The sequence below is a fragment of the Phalacrocorax aristotelis genome, chromosome 7 (assembly GCF_949628215.1).
Source record: "Phalacrocorax aristotelis chromosome 7, bGulAri2.1, whole genome shotgun sequence".
Lineage (NCBI taxonomy): Eukaryota > Metazoa > Chordata > Aves > Suliformes > Phalacrocoracidae > Phalacrocorax > Phalacrocorax aristotelis.
In genome coordinates this window covers 12,073,997-12,088,889 of record NC_134282.1, presented here as the reverse complement: position 1 = coordinate 12,088,889, position 14,893 = coordinate 12,073,997, and the positions used below count along the sequence as shown (strand labels likewise).

At 38.0% G+C, this 14,893-nt stretch overlaps 1 protein-coding gene and 1 long non-coding RNA gene across 5 annotated transcripts in view; one reads left to right on the top strand and one right to left on the bottom strand.

Moving 5' to 3' along the window:
- Positions 1-12,904, bottom strand: part of ZBTB38 (zinc finger and BTB domain containing 38) — a 31,491-nt gene extending 18,587 nt beyond the window's left edge. The window contains exons 1-2 of one of the 3 annotated variants that reach the window (XM_075098819.1): positions 12,673-12,904; positions 8,090-8,199 (exon numbers count right to left, since the gene is read on the bottom strand). Coding sequence is in view for 1 of the 3 variants with exons in the window: in XM_075098817.1 (XP_074954918.1) it covers positions 524-541 (18 nt within the window). In the remaining 2 variants the exon portion in view is untranslated. Of the gene's footprint in view, positions 1-509; positions 632-8,089; positions 8,200-12,672 lie in introns of those variants that run through there. The other 2 variants (XM_075098817.1, XM_075098818.1) reach the window with 2 other exon arrangements.
- Positions 56-1,197, top strand: LOC142059770 (uncharacterized). 2 transcript variants are annotated; one of them, XR_012661512.1, is made up of 2 exons: positions 56-375; positions 562-1,197. It is a non-coding gene; the product is annotated as an uncharacterized LOC142059770 (long non-coding RNA). The 2 variants fall into 2 exon arrangements; XR_012661511.1 differs by having other exon boundaries at positions 101-375; positions 462-1,197.
- Positions 12,905-14,893: the final 1,989 nt, after the last annotated feature.

Sequence of the window (14,893 nt, the reverse complement as noted above, 5' to 3'; positions counted from 1 at the left end):
TGAGACCCCCGCTGGGGGCAGGGTCCCCCCGCGTGGGGGGGGGGGGGGGGGGGGGGGGGGGGGGGGGGCGGCCCGGCGCCCGCGCGCCGCTCGCCCACACGGTGGAGCTGGACGCGCGCGCTGAGAGCCCCAGCCCCCCTTTCTCGTTAAAGCAAGACGCGAAATAAAGGTTTTAGAACTACATTAAACGTGAGCTGCTGCTGCGGAGCGCAAAGGCGGTTGTCTCGTAATCCCGCACGAACTGCATCCAACGGGCCCGCGGTGCGGCGCGGCAACGTCAGCGCGTTCGTCTGCCTTACAGCGGAGCTCCGTGAGACATCAGGCATTTGGCAACCCGTCAGCGGCAGCCGACTTGAAGACGCTTCCTGTTTATGGGTAATAACTGTACTCCGGACTAAATTAAATCTCTAGCCGAGGAAGCGCTGCATATTAACCTGCAATATGATTTTCTTCCCTCGCAGTAACAGAAACGCTTACGCAATTCTACGCTCGAAGGCAGAACAACTCACTGTTTTTGAGCTACCTGGCGATTAAAAACCATGTCTTTGGGGTTTTCTCTAGCAGGGAGGAAGACGGCGGCGGCAGCTCAGCGGGAGGGCGCGCTGGGTGCGCGGGCGCGTCGTGACGTGACAGGTGCCATCTTCCCGGCGGCGCGTGGCCCGCGGCGCCCGCCGCAGCGCGCGGCCCGCTGACGGCGGCAGCACGGCGCAGACGCCATTTTGCTCTGATAATCCCGGCTGATCGGATTTGCCTGTGGCTTGGGAAGCAGGCGCTGATTCCGGCGCTCCGGCTTCCCGTCCTCGGCCGCTAACTGCTGCCTTCGTTTTCGTGCCCCTCTTTTACAGCGAATCCTTCGTGCTTAATTACCGCAGCCAGCTGGGATATGTAGCGTAGCAGCCAAGCTGTTTATATGCAAGGAGTGTAAATTCAGAAAGATGAGGAAATGCAGCGTTCCTTATATCCAACCCCTTGCTCCGTGGCTGTCAATGCAGTTTTGTCGACATCATTTAGAATTCCTCTTAAACCTAGCAAAGGACTTTGATTGCTTTACTCTCCTTCAAAGCCTCTCTCGTGAAAAAAAGAAACATTTCTGGAGACACATAGGTCCGGGCATAACTTCTGCAACTTCCCACTAAAAAAGAGGAAATATTTCCTTGGAAAAATATAATCTGAAATAAATTGCATTTGGTTACTGAAGTATGGTCACATCCACCCTTATTTTCCTTATATGATTATATTATCTTTTTTTTTTTTAAGTGTATATAGAAACTCACACAGTATCATGAGGATGTTAATTTTAAGCAGTGGTTTCTTTAGATTATTTACTGCCTCAGGAAACAAGTGCAGCCATGCTATTAGTGCTTCATAGCCCCTAAGAAATGCTTACCTAGATAAAGAAGGATGTAGCTTGATTGCATTTAGCCAGATGCTCCAGTATATTTGGTACAGTCTTCCTATATATTCTCTCTCTGCCTCTCACTTTAGTCAGCAAAACCAGTTTTCCCAGGTACTTGGAATCATGAAGCTAAGAGAAAAACTGGTCTCTGAGACAGGTAGAAAACATGTTTGAAAAGTGGACAATTTGCTTTTGTCTTAAAGCTGGCTTGAAAATATTAATTTTACCCAAGGCTAATCTGGGTGAATTTTTACAAGCCATCGTGTGTGAGCTTTTACTGGACAGTTACTTTGCTTTCAAATCTTAAGCCTAGGCATGAGAAGCACTGAATAGTAGGAACTGACTCATTTTAGAAAAAAAAATAATTCAGAAGCACGAACTATTTCAGCATTGTGACCCTTGATGGGCCTGGAAGTTAGAACTTTGCTAGTGCCCCTTCATGATAAATGCTGCTTATCATCTGAGGAAACTATTTAATATCAATGTAAGATACACAATCTATTATAAGGAGGGTGTGCGTGTCTTTCTTCCAGCATTCTGTCTTGGAACTATCATAAGCTTTCCTGGTTCTTTAAAAGATACAGAAAGAAATTTCTTCTTCTCACAAAATCATCAGAATTTCAGTGACTGATCTGTATTTCACTATTTTACACAATCCACATTAAAAGATCATCTTGGCAATACCAAACATTTCTATGGAGAGCTTAATTACTGTTCCTGGATCACTGAAAATATTTATAAATAAGTTTACCTACTGAAGCAATGAGTATCTTTTTAGCTTAGGACTCTCTGTTACCAAAAAATAACCATCTTTCATCTCATGACAAACTGAGGTGTTCTTATCAGTAGCTGTTTACCAACAGCTGTGGGAGGTGGAACAAATAGTCGAAGAACACAGCAGTATTGACTGCAAAAGCAAAGCGTGTCCCAAAATTTTCAAAACCTTTTTTACTGCAACTTACATAACTGAGAAGCAAAGTTTTATACTCACATGCAGGTTACTTTTAGTCTTGGACTTTGTCTGTTGCTTATTTACTATTGTTTATGATTATTTTAGGTGCGTAATATACGCATATTAAAATGTATTAAGACTTCTGACACAAGTGCCATAAGCAGTATTTGTCACAAGTGTGTTGTCAGTAACAACACAGTAACATGGATTAAATTAAACCTGTTGTAATCCTTTAAAAGAAAGAAATGCTTTACCAAACAACAATAAATACAAGCATCTTTTTAGATTACATGAAACAAATGTAAGGAAGATTAGGTTATGGATTCTCCCTAAATTGCAATTAAAAATCGATTAAAGTGTTTTGAAAATCAGATGCATAACCGTCATTTGTATAGCACATACCCCCGATTTAGAGACATTAATTTATTTGTACTTGACCATTTGATGCTCCGGCAGTCTTAATATCTATAGACAATATAACAAATTTGGAGAAAGCTGACTTATTTTTTCTCTTTTTTTTTTATTGATAGGGTGTTTTCTAAAGGCAGCTTCAGCTCATCTACTAAAAAAAGAATCACCTTTTCTGTGACTAGTACTGTAGTTGAAGGTACTACTTTCCATATACAGATATATATAGAGATATAAATTGAGCTATTTGGAATTCACAGTCCCATCAGCTCCTTGTGTATTAAAAATATTCTTCAGAGTAAGTAATTCTTTATAAGGCTGTCTTGGCTGCACCAAGATTTTACATTCGCATTGTAATGTTTCATGCAAAACCAATTGCATGCAAAGAAAATGGGAGGAACTGGTGCTGCAGGCAGACCTATGTGAATGGACGACATTGATATTTATGAGAAGTCAGACAACATTTATCTGCATCTGCAGTCCTGATTTCAGGGTTTAAGCCACAATAAAAATTATAGACTTAAAACCAGCAATCTTATTAGTGTATGTGTACGAATTCCCATTAAACATATAAATGATTGCACATAACGTCACACAAATATTATGTTCTTTTTAAATAGAAATCCAAGTAGTTTAGCAGTGGATTATGGTAAAATTGCAATGTATAGAGAAAATTGTTAGCAAACTTTTACTTCTTTAAAATGTATAAAACAGTTCCAAGGTTACTGAAGTGGTGGTGTTTGGATGCTTTGCTGAAGCCTGATAATCTCACTTCCGCAACTCATGGCACGTGGTATTCTTTCCTTAAGAATATTTCAGACTGCCTAGGAAAAAAGTGTTCCAATGTTCCTCTCTAGTCAAGCAGTTTCAGTTCTTAAACAACGGCAGGAAACAACATATATAGCATTACCAACTCTTGCAGATTCCTCACGAGTGACAAGATTTTGGCCAGGGCTTGGATGATTTCCTTCTCAGTGCCTATACCAGGTCAGCCTATCTATGAGAAAAACACTTGGATGGACTGTCATCTTAATTGCTCTCACTGCTGAGGTCAAAGCAGCCAGTGACGCTGCTGAGGAGGAAAACACAGCTCCTCTTCACCCCTCAGGCAGATCAACTCTTCACTCAGAAGTGGGGCGCAAGAAGGACCCAGTAGCCCAAAGTGCCTTCACTCCCTTTTCTGTTACTTGAGCAAGGGATGGAGTTCCTTTGTGTCACCCTTCTCCTCTTCTCAAGCATCGAGTGGAGGGAGAGGAAGGGAGAAGGAGCACAGTGATGGAGACCTGAAGCAGCTGCCTGCTCCTCCAGGTCTGGTTGAGAGAAAAGCCTGGCAGAACTCATTTGGCTCTCAAACTGTGTAAGCTGTGCATGTGCACCAAAAAGCCTTTTTCCAAGGTATGTTGTGTTCTTAAAATTTAGGCATGGCCTAATCTGAGTCCCGTTAACACTGAACAGAATGCACACAAGCCATTTTTAAAGGTATAGTTATACCTTTGTCTCTCCACCACTCTACAAAAGAAAATGAAGCAACAGCAATAACTGACATAAATCCAAATATTCTTTTGCACAAAATATAAAAGCTTACGTTGTACTGCTACTAAGAATCAGCTGACTTTACATCTTGCTATCTCTGAACAATCTCGGTGTTATTTTCCAGTTAAGTCTTTCTTTTATTACGTGCTGCTGACAAGTCATTTTCTAGCCTCCTACATTTCTGGGACATATCACAGTTCTTTGGTAGTACAGATCAATTGCAGTCATGAAGCTATGTTTACAGAGTGACAACAACAGACATTTTTCTGCTGTTGACTGTTGTCAAATGTAATAATTTATATATTTGAATAGCTTTAAACAAAAGTAACGAACATTTAATTTTTGTTCATTTTGGGCAATTACTATGTGGTATTCTGTTGCCCATTCAGTTATCAGAAAGCCAAAAGTCATCGAACCCAGCCTTTCATTTTCCAGTTTTCAGAGGAAGTGTCCTTTGCGTATCCGAACCAACATCCACAAGAGCAGCTGCCAAGCTGCGTGCTCGGGACCACTGTTACTCTCAGTCAGGTGTGCTGGGGGCCAGACCAATGCAGCCGTTCTTGCCCTTTACTACAGGTGATGTGGCAAATCATGCTAGACTGAAAACAGAGCTAAATCCCTTCCCCTGGGAACACGTGATGTACTTGGTCTGCTAGATGGCTGGACACAGCCATTTTGAAAGCTAGAATTGGTCTTCAAGCTGTTAACTGGCCACCAGCGATCTCCAATGTTCCTTAAAATACTGCAAAATACTTTTATATTATATTGGTAAACTCTAGCATTCAAAAAAAAATGCTCAAGTGATAGCTATTACTCTGCATCATCACTTAAGTGTGGCCATTTCTCATGACAACTTATTTGACACACAGTAACTTTGGCTGTATGCTCTTAAATGTTCTTATGTTCCATTTTGTGCTGACCAAAGCAGCCCAGCCCAAGCCCTACTCCTCCTCTTCCATCCTTCTGCACGTTTCCAACCTAAAAGCTGTAGCAGGGCCTCTGCTCATGCAATGGAGGACTGTATCAGAAGCCCGCTACGTGCTGTGCCACCAACATCAACTGCACCAGGCACAAATCCTGGTCTGACAGTAAGCTCAGCTCAGACAGGGAGCAATTAATAATGAAAGAAAAAAAGAGTTGACTTGCATCTCCCTAATAATTTCTCAAACTCTTATTTGGTCAAAAGCCTTCATAGGATTGTAGCACATGATTGTATATAACGACATCATTTATGGTTAAGGATCATGAAAAGATTCGTGTGATGGTGTTCAAATGATCTGGAATTTATACTATATTTGGGTACACTTGACTGTTGAGAGTTATGGAAATGTTTAACATTATGAAGATAATCTTTATTTGCTAAATCTCGTTGTGTATGAAGCATTTGCTCTTATTGCACACTCCAGAAACGTCAATGGGAATCTTTTCATTGTTTTTAAGAGAGTTTTAATTGGGCTACTGGTCACGTAAACAACTTCTTAGATTACACCAACTGAATTTGACCTCTAGATTTGCAGATTCTCATTCTTCCTATCTTTTCAATGATTAGCGTTTTAGACTTCTTAAAGATACATAATCTTGGGATAACATAGTTAGCCTGAAGGGTTGTGTACACTTTTCATTTTATATACAGATGAACACTTTAAGAAGAAAGGCCAAAAATAACCTGTACATAAACTTGCTGAAGTCAGTAAACAAATTTGTCAGGACTGATCTTGTATATCTCAGCTTCTTTTCAGTCCAGGAATATAAAAGAAAATAGTACTATACAAACACTTGCACAGAAAGCATGGGTACTGCTTAAATGCTACATCCAAATCTTATTCTGAAAGTCCACGAGCAACTGCCATTTTGACTCTTCTACAGCTTTTTCTCTCCACCCCACCACCTTCTTCTGTTGTTGACTTTTAGAAGACAAGACTTGGTCATATCTCTTTGCCTGGATATGTTGGATAGAATGAGAGTGCTACAAGCAACACCAGTTTCATTTTTATTTAGTGGCTTTAGCCTGTCACTGTGTAAAACAGTATAATCATACTTGCTTCTGAATGCTGGTGCAAGATTTAAACTTAGAATGTCTGAGCATTTCTGAAAGACATCGGAAACCTTCATTTCCATCCATATTTTGTTGTTTTAAAGCAGTGCTGTAAGTATTCACAATCTTGGCAAAAGGTTTCAGTCTGCAGACCAAGCCTACCATGCCAATTCTGTTCAGTTATTGCAAGTCTAATTTAAAGCACAATGAAAAAAAAAATCACAAGAGATGTTTCCATTGAAAACATGAAGTTTTTAGGTTAAAACCTTTGAGTATTAAGAATACACATTGGGCCATGCCCAGAAATCTTTTTATATGGTGATTTTCAAGAAGCACGCATTATTGACAGCACATGGTATGTAAATGCATTGGGCTGCTTAATAAGCGTTCACTGACACACATCTGCAGCTTTGCTAATGTACCTTTATTCGTATGTGGTTGCCAAGGAAACAGGTTATGGCCCAGTATTCTACCTAAAATATACTGAGAACTGTTCTATGATAATTTACTTAAAATAGGTACCACTTACATTTTGTAGCCCATTGCTTCTGTAAATCTAGCTAACCTGAATTTTCTAATTTAATGTCTCTCTGATTAATGTAAAACACCGATGCCATCTTATTGTCTCTGAAAATCCATTACCATTTTCTATGTCATACAACATTTTGTAGTAAAAGTAAACTTTACAGAAAAAATTTTGAGATATTCTAGAAATTGAAGAGGGGTTTTGTGTTTTTTGGGGGTGGGTTGTTGGTTTTGGTTTTTTTGTTTTGCTTTGTTTTAAATTTGGTCGCTTATCATACATTTTGCCTGGTAGCCTTAATTGCTTATTTCTACTTACAAGATATCACAGTGTTAATGACTCTGGTGCAACAAACATTCCTATGGAAATGTGTGCAAGTAGTGCCACTGAAATCAATGAAACTACTCCCTTTCTAAAATGCAAAATATACTCTATGATAGAGAACCACGTTCAAAATTAACTGATCAATCAGGATTTCACCGATTCTTTCATTCAATACATACATAGCTCATATCTAAGGCAGAGATACCATTTATTTTAACCAAGATGATTACTGGACATTCACAGTAAGAAGAAAGGAAATTGTTAATATTTTTAAAAGCCATGCAAAATGTGAAACTGTTATTTTGAAATATCCAGATTATTTATTATAATACTATACTTGAATTTACAAAGTGCTCTTTGCAGCTCACAATTCAAGAGGTTTTTTACTACCCCTGATTACAGTCATGTATAAAGGCAGAGATTAGCCAGTTTTAGATGAACTATCTACAGCTTAACCAAAACAACAATATTAGAAATGGGCATTGGCACGAAGAGAGTTCCTCTACCCTTATTGTATGGCACGGATTTGTAATGAACCCTAGTGACTGGGATCCAGAGTTAACATTCTGCCAAGCTCAGGAGGTTTGCTTGCCTGCCAATTGTTTGGTTTGTACAGATCATTGGAGGCTATAACAACCTGTTTCAAAGATCTGTTCTGCCTGATTTTGTTTGTCCAACCTCTATGGCAATAAAAATCCAGCAGGAGCTGGAAAAATCCAAATATACTGATATGAGAATAGAGCAATGTGGTACCACAGCGAGAACAACTCTTAAATTATTATAAAAAAGGTAGAACTTCAACCAAAAAAAAAAATCATGTAATGCAGTGGTTTTCAAGTGCTAAATATTTTAGCACTATTTCTATGTGAGTTTTAAAGAGATTTCAGCTTGCTATAATTACCTCATAAACTTACCCACCTACAATCAGGTTGTTCTTCTGTTAGAGTCTTTGAAAAGTGGTATCGACAGGTATTTTCAGCAACACCATCTCAGTAATTTTGTGAACACTGTGGCTACTGTGTATCAGCCTGCAAAGGGGAAAATCAAAATTTAACGACTAAATTATTACACAAATACTAATTTCCAGATACACTGTGTAACTAATCTACATTTTCCCTGGAATGCTGTCGGACCCTAAATCTACATCTGGGAGGCTTACAGCATATGAGTGATAAAACAGTACCGTTAACCAAACTAGTGTGAATACTGCTTCTGCCTGCCTTGTTTTATAATGGTTTAACCTGTGGAGTGCAAACTGGACATAATGTTTCAGAATATGTTCTAGACAGAAACGTAAAGAGGTTTTCAAGTTTAAAATAAATCATTGGGATCACTGGAAAAATTAGACTAAAACCAATCCTTGGCTCTACTTCCCTTCCCCCACCTCAACTATGTCCAAATTATTCCTCACACATTTACCTAATAAGACATCAAATAATGGAGGCTTCGCAGCTTCCTCAGTTAGTCCGGTCCTGAGTTTCACAAGGTAAAATCAGTGGAAAACAAGTGTATTTTAAGATTAGCTTCACATTTTTCCAGCTTAGGAAGCAAATGACGGTACAGGGAGAAACAATCATCATTACTAGTCAACTCCCTTGACTGCGCATAAACTGCTGAAACCAATTACAAGTCACCCTTCATCTTAAAAGCCTCCATGGTTTTCTGCAGTCTTTCAAAAGGCTGTTTCTTTCTCCTCTTTCCGTTCTCCCACTTATCTTTTGGTGCCTTTTGTCACAGATACCATCACAATATCTGTGATAATGGCATTTCTAGGCAACTCTTGTTCTCTGGAATACACTTCCTGTATCTTTGTCAAACTTCATCCTTGCCTTCATCCTTGTCAAACATGCTGATTTTTTGTTATTATGTATCAAACATCCTAGTAAGGTTGTCATGTAATAGTGTAAAAATTATTCAGAACAGGGCTTTGTTTCAAAGATACTAACAAAATTACATTGTTCCATAGAGCAACTGCAAAATCTTACAGATTATGACTCAGCTAATAGGCATTTATGTAGCAGCAATTAAGAATACATAGCTCCATCTTCCATCTGCAAATATACCACATACTTTTGTAAATAACATTATACAGGAATTACAGGATCCATTACTTTGGCTTTAAAAGGTGAGAGGGGATCTAATTTTTTTTTTTTGTTAGTTCAGCTGAGTATGTTTTTAGTCTATCTTGATTTGAATAAGCATTCTATAGCTCACATCAGCCCACAAAGGCCAGAATGAAAGAAAATTGCATTATGCCGTTATTATTATTTCAAATACCAATAAAGGCATATTCACAAATGACTGTGAAATATTATGGAGAATGGGAGACTTAAACACCATATTTGGAGGAAGCCAGCAGTAAAAGATCTTATTAAAGCTACATAATTCCCAAATTTGATAATACGAGAATTCAAAGGTAATATTATACATAATAAGGCCCTTTTAAAACATACTAAAGTAATTCACATGATAAAGTACAGCAGACACTAGATGCCCCAAAAGGGTTAACTGGGACCTGTTCACTACCAGAGTCTGTCTAATAGCCTGACAAATGTTATCTGAACACACAGTTTCGCACTGAGAGACCTGCAGTTTCAAATCAAAACAAAGTTTAGAGGCAGAAGTAACCTTCATCAGAAAGATCATTGACAAGCAAGTAGGATAGTGTCTGAGTGAATGATTTTTAGTTTTATTTCATTTTTACTCATTCTTCGTATATATTTTCTGTTAGGCAGAAATGGAATTTGCATGGGTAAAAGAACACATTTCAGTTATAAAGGGGAGGACTGAGCATCAACAATTAGACTTCTATGATAAAACTGAAAAAACCCAAACCCCCAAGTGCCCCCAACAATAACGTTTGCAGGTTGTGCTGGAGGTGTGAAAAACTGCACCTGCTCCTACATGCCCTGGTTAGCCCCTCAGCCAAAGAGAATAAAACAGATGAAGTTTACACAAGATTTCATGTGGCACCTCTGGCTGTAGCATTCTGACACTCTGCACTAGCTAGGTACAACTACCATTAAAATACATGCAGCAACCCATGTATAATCGTCAAACTGGAAACAGCCTGCTAACTACTAGACTCCTCCTTAATAAATAAATCTGTTTCTTTAGCTAGAAGAAATTACCGTTCACAGGCTGCCAATGAGACCCACAAAAGCACTTGAGTTCAGTCATATTAATTACAAGAGGACTTGCACCCCCTAACAAAAGAGCAAATTTGCAAATGGATTTAAAACAACCATAGCGATGCATGCTCATGTAATGGAGCTACACTTTTTTTAAATGCCTTGAGTGGGTATGTGTGAACACAAAGACGTAATAAAAACAGTTTATTGCTAAGTGCCCCATCTTCTAATGACAAATATTAGTGGCAATAAATAGATTGCTTCTACATAGCATTTGCTCAGCAACTTCCTTTAAAAATAACCACACAAGAAATAAACAAAGAAATGCCATTTTGATAACTACATGTAATAACGCACTCCATATTTACATTTCACACAGGAAAATAATCAGCAGAAGCAAACTACTGGAGATAAATCAAATTACAAAAAATTGCAAACTTTAATACGTCACTTGAGAGATGCTGTTTATTACATTTTCAGTTCTGCATCTTTAGGTGGAGCAGGGGAATATTGTACTGCGTCCAACTAATCTCGTAATTATGAATCAAATGGTTTTATTATCATTATTAAGCATTGGCCTATCAAGACAGATAACAAGTCATAATCCTGAACAGTTATACTCTGGAATGCACTGAACTGATATATTTAGAAATAAATGAGAATTAGTTTGATATTACTGACACTGTCAAGGCTATTATTGATAATTGGCTGTACTTCTAAATACCTCCTGTGCATTAATTTTCAGTGCTGGGTCCCCATCCACACAAAATATACTTAGTCATTTTAAAGTCAAGGACATGAAAGGAAAATGGCTACCCTGCTGCAAAAGTCTCATTGCAGTAGTGAGAATTTCTCAAGTCACGTACAAAGGAGATTCACAAGGAGATACAGTATGTTACAAGCTCAGTGGAGACATTTAGTAACGTCTGATTCTGTGTAAGCAGTTACCTGTGGTACACTTAAGATTTAACTTTACCAGTACTGTTAAAAATATTAGCTAAAAATAGAAATAAGGAATTATAATACTTAAATTTTGCAAAATCTACAAGGTCTGCAAATTACCGCAGACCACAAGTGAGCTTATTATATAAAGGCTTGTTTAAGATCTGACAGTTCTTTTCCAGTATGCTTAAACACTGTTCTTTACCTGAACTTCAGAATGGGTTCACTATTTAAAGAAAGGTTTATTAGCATTACTGTGGCTGAATTCAGCAAAGGTGAAAGAAGGTTTAAGCAGATCTTAAGATTCTCTACATTTCTCAGCTGCTGAATATTTCAGTGATACTCTTATACGTGTGATAATGAAACTATCACTTTATATACACGCAGCACAAACCTTGAACTACATGCAAGACTAGGCTAAATTAAAAAAAGAAACCAGGGTACGTTTCTGGAAAGAACCAATGCAAGACAGGAATAAAACAGTTTTTGTTGTGTACAGCTTTATAAGCATGGCATCATTTAAGAAATGATAGCCGCATGGAAACATAAAATGAGATCAGATTCTCATTTAGAACCGAAAGGAAACAACTGCAAAATTTCCATTTGCATGGTGATATTGGTATTAAAGAGAATAACATCTTCCTACATCTCTACTATTGCACCTTTTAAAAGGATTTGGTTGCCAAGGAAACTGGTTCTGGCCCAGTATTAATCTGAAACAAATATATTACAAAAGTTGGTGTAAGTAATGCAATACTCAATTCTTTTTATTCTTAATGCTCAAATTCAGGTTTTTGCACCTAAGGCTGTTAAGTTTTTATTTCATAACGTTTTTTGTGTGAAGTAAAACACATTTCAGTGAACTGATACTCAGTTTAAGCTGACAGGGCCACCTATCTCAATCTCTCTCTTTAAAGTCCTTCTATCTTAAAATAAAAAGAAATACTGCAGGTTTATCTTTGTAGCTAAGACTGAAAATATAAACATTAAAGCATATTAATCTTTATTTAAGATTTCGCACAAAACACAAAACCGCTTACGACAGAATTTAAATATTTTTCATTTTTCTTAACTACCTCAATTTTTATTTTTGCATTTTAACTGCAAGCTTAGTAATGCTTATAGTCAGCTTTAAAATGTAATTGAATCAATAGGGTTTTCAAAAATTCTTTTGTTGCATAAGCGTTGCCACGCCCTTAGTACATATGATTATTTTAACAGACATGATTGCTCTACTTTCACAATAGATTTAAAAAAAACAGATAAGAACAACTGTCATGCCAATATGTGAAGCCAACGATTTAATATTAGGTTGTTTTCATTAACAGTTTAGTACATTTTTTTAACTGAAAGCTACATTCCAAAGCCCATTACATGTTCTTGCAACACTGACCAAGAAATCAGTAAAACATGCAAATCTCAACCTACCTGCGTGTGTGTACCACTTAGTGCAGTGTTAGCATGGCAATGCACCCAGCCATTTTTATGTAAAGCGATGGAGATAAGTTCTATTCTTGGTCTTCTTGATAATTTTTTAGAAGCAGTTGTCAAAAATCAGATGGGAAGCAGCTTGAATAGACCGTGATCAGGAGAACCGAGTTATCAATAGGGAAAGCAGTAGTGGGGAAAAAAAAATGTCCTCATCCAAGGTTTTCCGAAACTGCAACACAAGGTTGTTGGGTTTTATTTTTTCTCCTCCTGAGAGGGTTCAAAGCTTGAAGCTGACCACTGCAAAGGCCACTTGTCACATTTACTGAAAATCAGCCTATTGATATCACAGCTGAAAATATAAACTCGACAACCAAAGCCCATTGCACAACGTGGACTGCGTAAGAGTTAAAAATAGATTCGACGTGCCTCCTACCTGCATAATAAATATGTAAGTTTCAAGTGCTTTAATTCGATATTCACATTAATTAACAATACAATATACATTATTTAAACTACAGTAAACGCAAGAAGAAAAAGGGTGACACCATCTGGAAGCACAGTTTGCTTTTTTTCCCCCCCTTTCCAAGAGCTAATAATGTAGTTTGAATGTGATGACAAGCTAACAGCTCACCACATTGCAAATGAAAAAAGAATTCTTAAGGTGATGCTCAAATATCTAAGCCTGTAATGAAGCAGAAACCAGTCTTCACTACTGCATGACATGGCACACAGACCATTTACATACTCACATTTGAGATACTAGGCACAGTATAATGAATTCAATACACAGCATGCACACAGCACAAGCAACGTTAATCCTGCCTGCCATTTTAGGCTTGCAGGAGTAAGATACATACTGCAGCACAGCTCTGGTAAGGGAGGAGGCAAGGGACAGCTCACCTTAAATGCAGTATCTGATTAATGTTGTAAGTGACATTGCGTATCAGCTACAGAGTCTTGGTTCAACTGGGTGGGAGGGAACAAAGAAAATTGTCATCAACTGGTGATGCAAGATGAGCTCCAGTCACTAACACTGTTAGCAAACTCCAAATTCTACAATGGTACAGTAGTAGGCATTTCAAACTCTTATCAAAATCTGCCTGTGCAATGGCTGAGTCCGCCTGCCGAGGAAAACAAAACAATCTTCTTGCTTATTGGAGAAATGCTGAATTGACTACAGTAACATCCTCTTGATGCAGAAAGATTTCACGTCGCACATATTAAATCCTGGATGCATTTGCTGTGCTTTCCTAATTTATAAGCCTCAGAATTAAAAAATTAAATAAAAAGACAATTATAGCAAAAATAGCATAACTAAAGGTCTAACGTTCACACAAATAGAGCATTTCTTTTTCTTTCCTTTCTGTTTTCTCTCTTTTGCAGTCCATCAAAATCCTGAGCAGTATTGACAAACCACACGAGCACAGGGTCTGACTGCATGGTCAGCTGTCTGTGTCTACGCTACACCCTGTTAACCACAAGCAGTGTTAGAGCTAAATATATCTGCAATGCAGAAATGGTAGGTGCTATGTGGTATACAAGTCTGATTAATTATAAAATATTTTTCTACCCTCAGATATAACAAATAACAGAAAATTTGGTGCTGATCTCTGTCAGGCACGGTATCTGTCAGACTTACAGAACATAAAAGCTATCCTAAGTATACTGACCTAGATAGCACTAAGAAGACTTAAGCAGCGTACAAGCATACTCACTGTCAAAGCAAGGAAAACGAAACAATGATTGTCTAATCAAACTGAAAGCAACAACTCACTACCACGGTATGAATTCCAAAATGCTGCGTACTGTATATGCACATCTCATGTTATTGGAAGATGCAAAGCTCCTTTGTTTTTTTTTCTTTCCCTCGGAGGCTCTTCTTAGCTACCATTGCACAATGACATTCTGACATCATGGAGGTCAATGCAGATACTAAAGTGCTGTCGTCTTTAAGAAAAAAAAAAATTGAAATACTAAACAGCTGCAATAATAATAATAATAATTAAAAATTTCTCATCACCTACTTCACATCTTTCTGTTACCTCCCGACATTAAGAGCATACACATTGTTCTGCTGCCTACGTTACATTGGTATCACCCTCTGCACAGATTGCAAGAGTAATCATGGGAATTAGATTTTTATAAATACATGTTTGAAAAGGCTTATTTTCTGGAAAACTTCACAGTACAATAAAATATTTTGCATACATAATGAAAA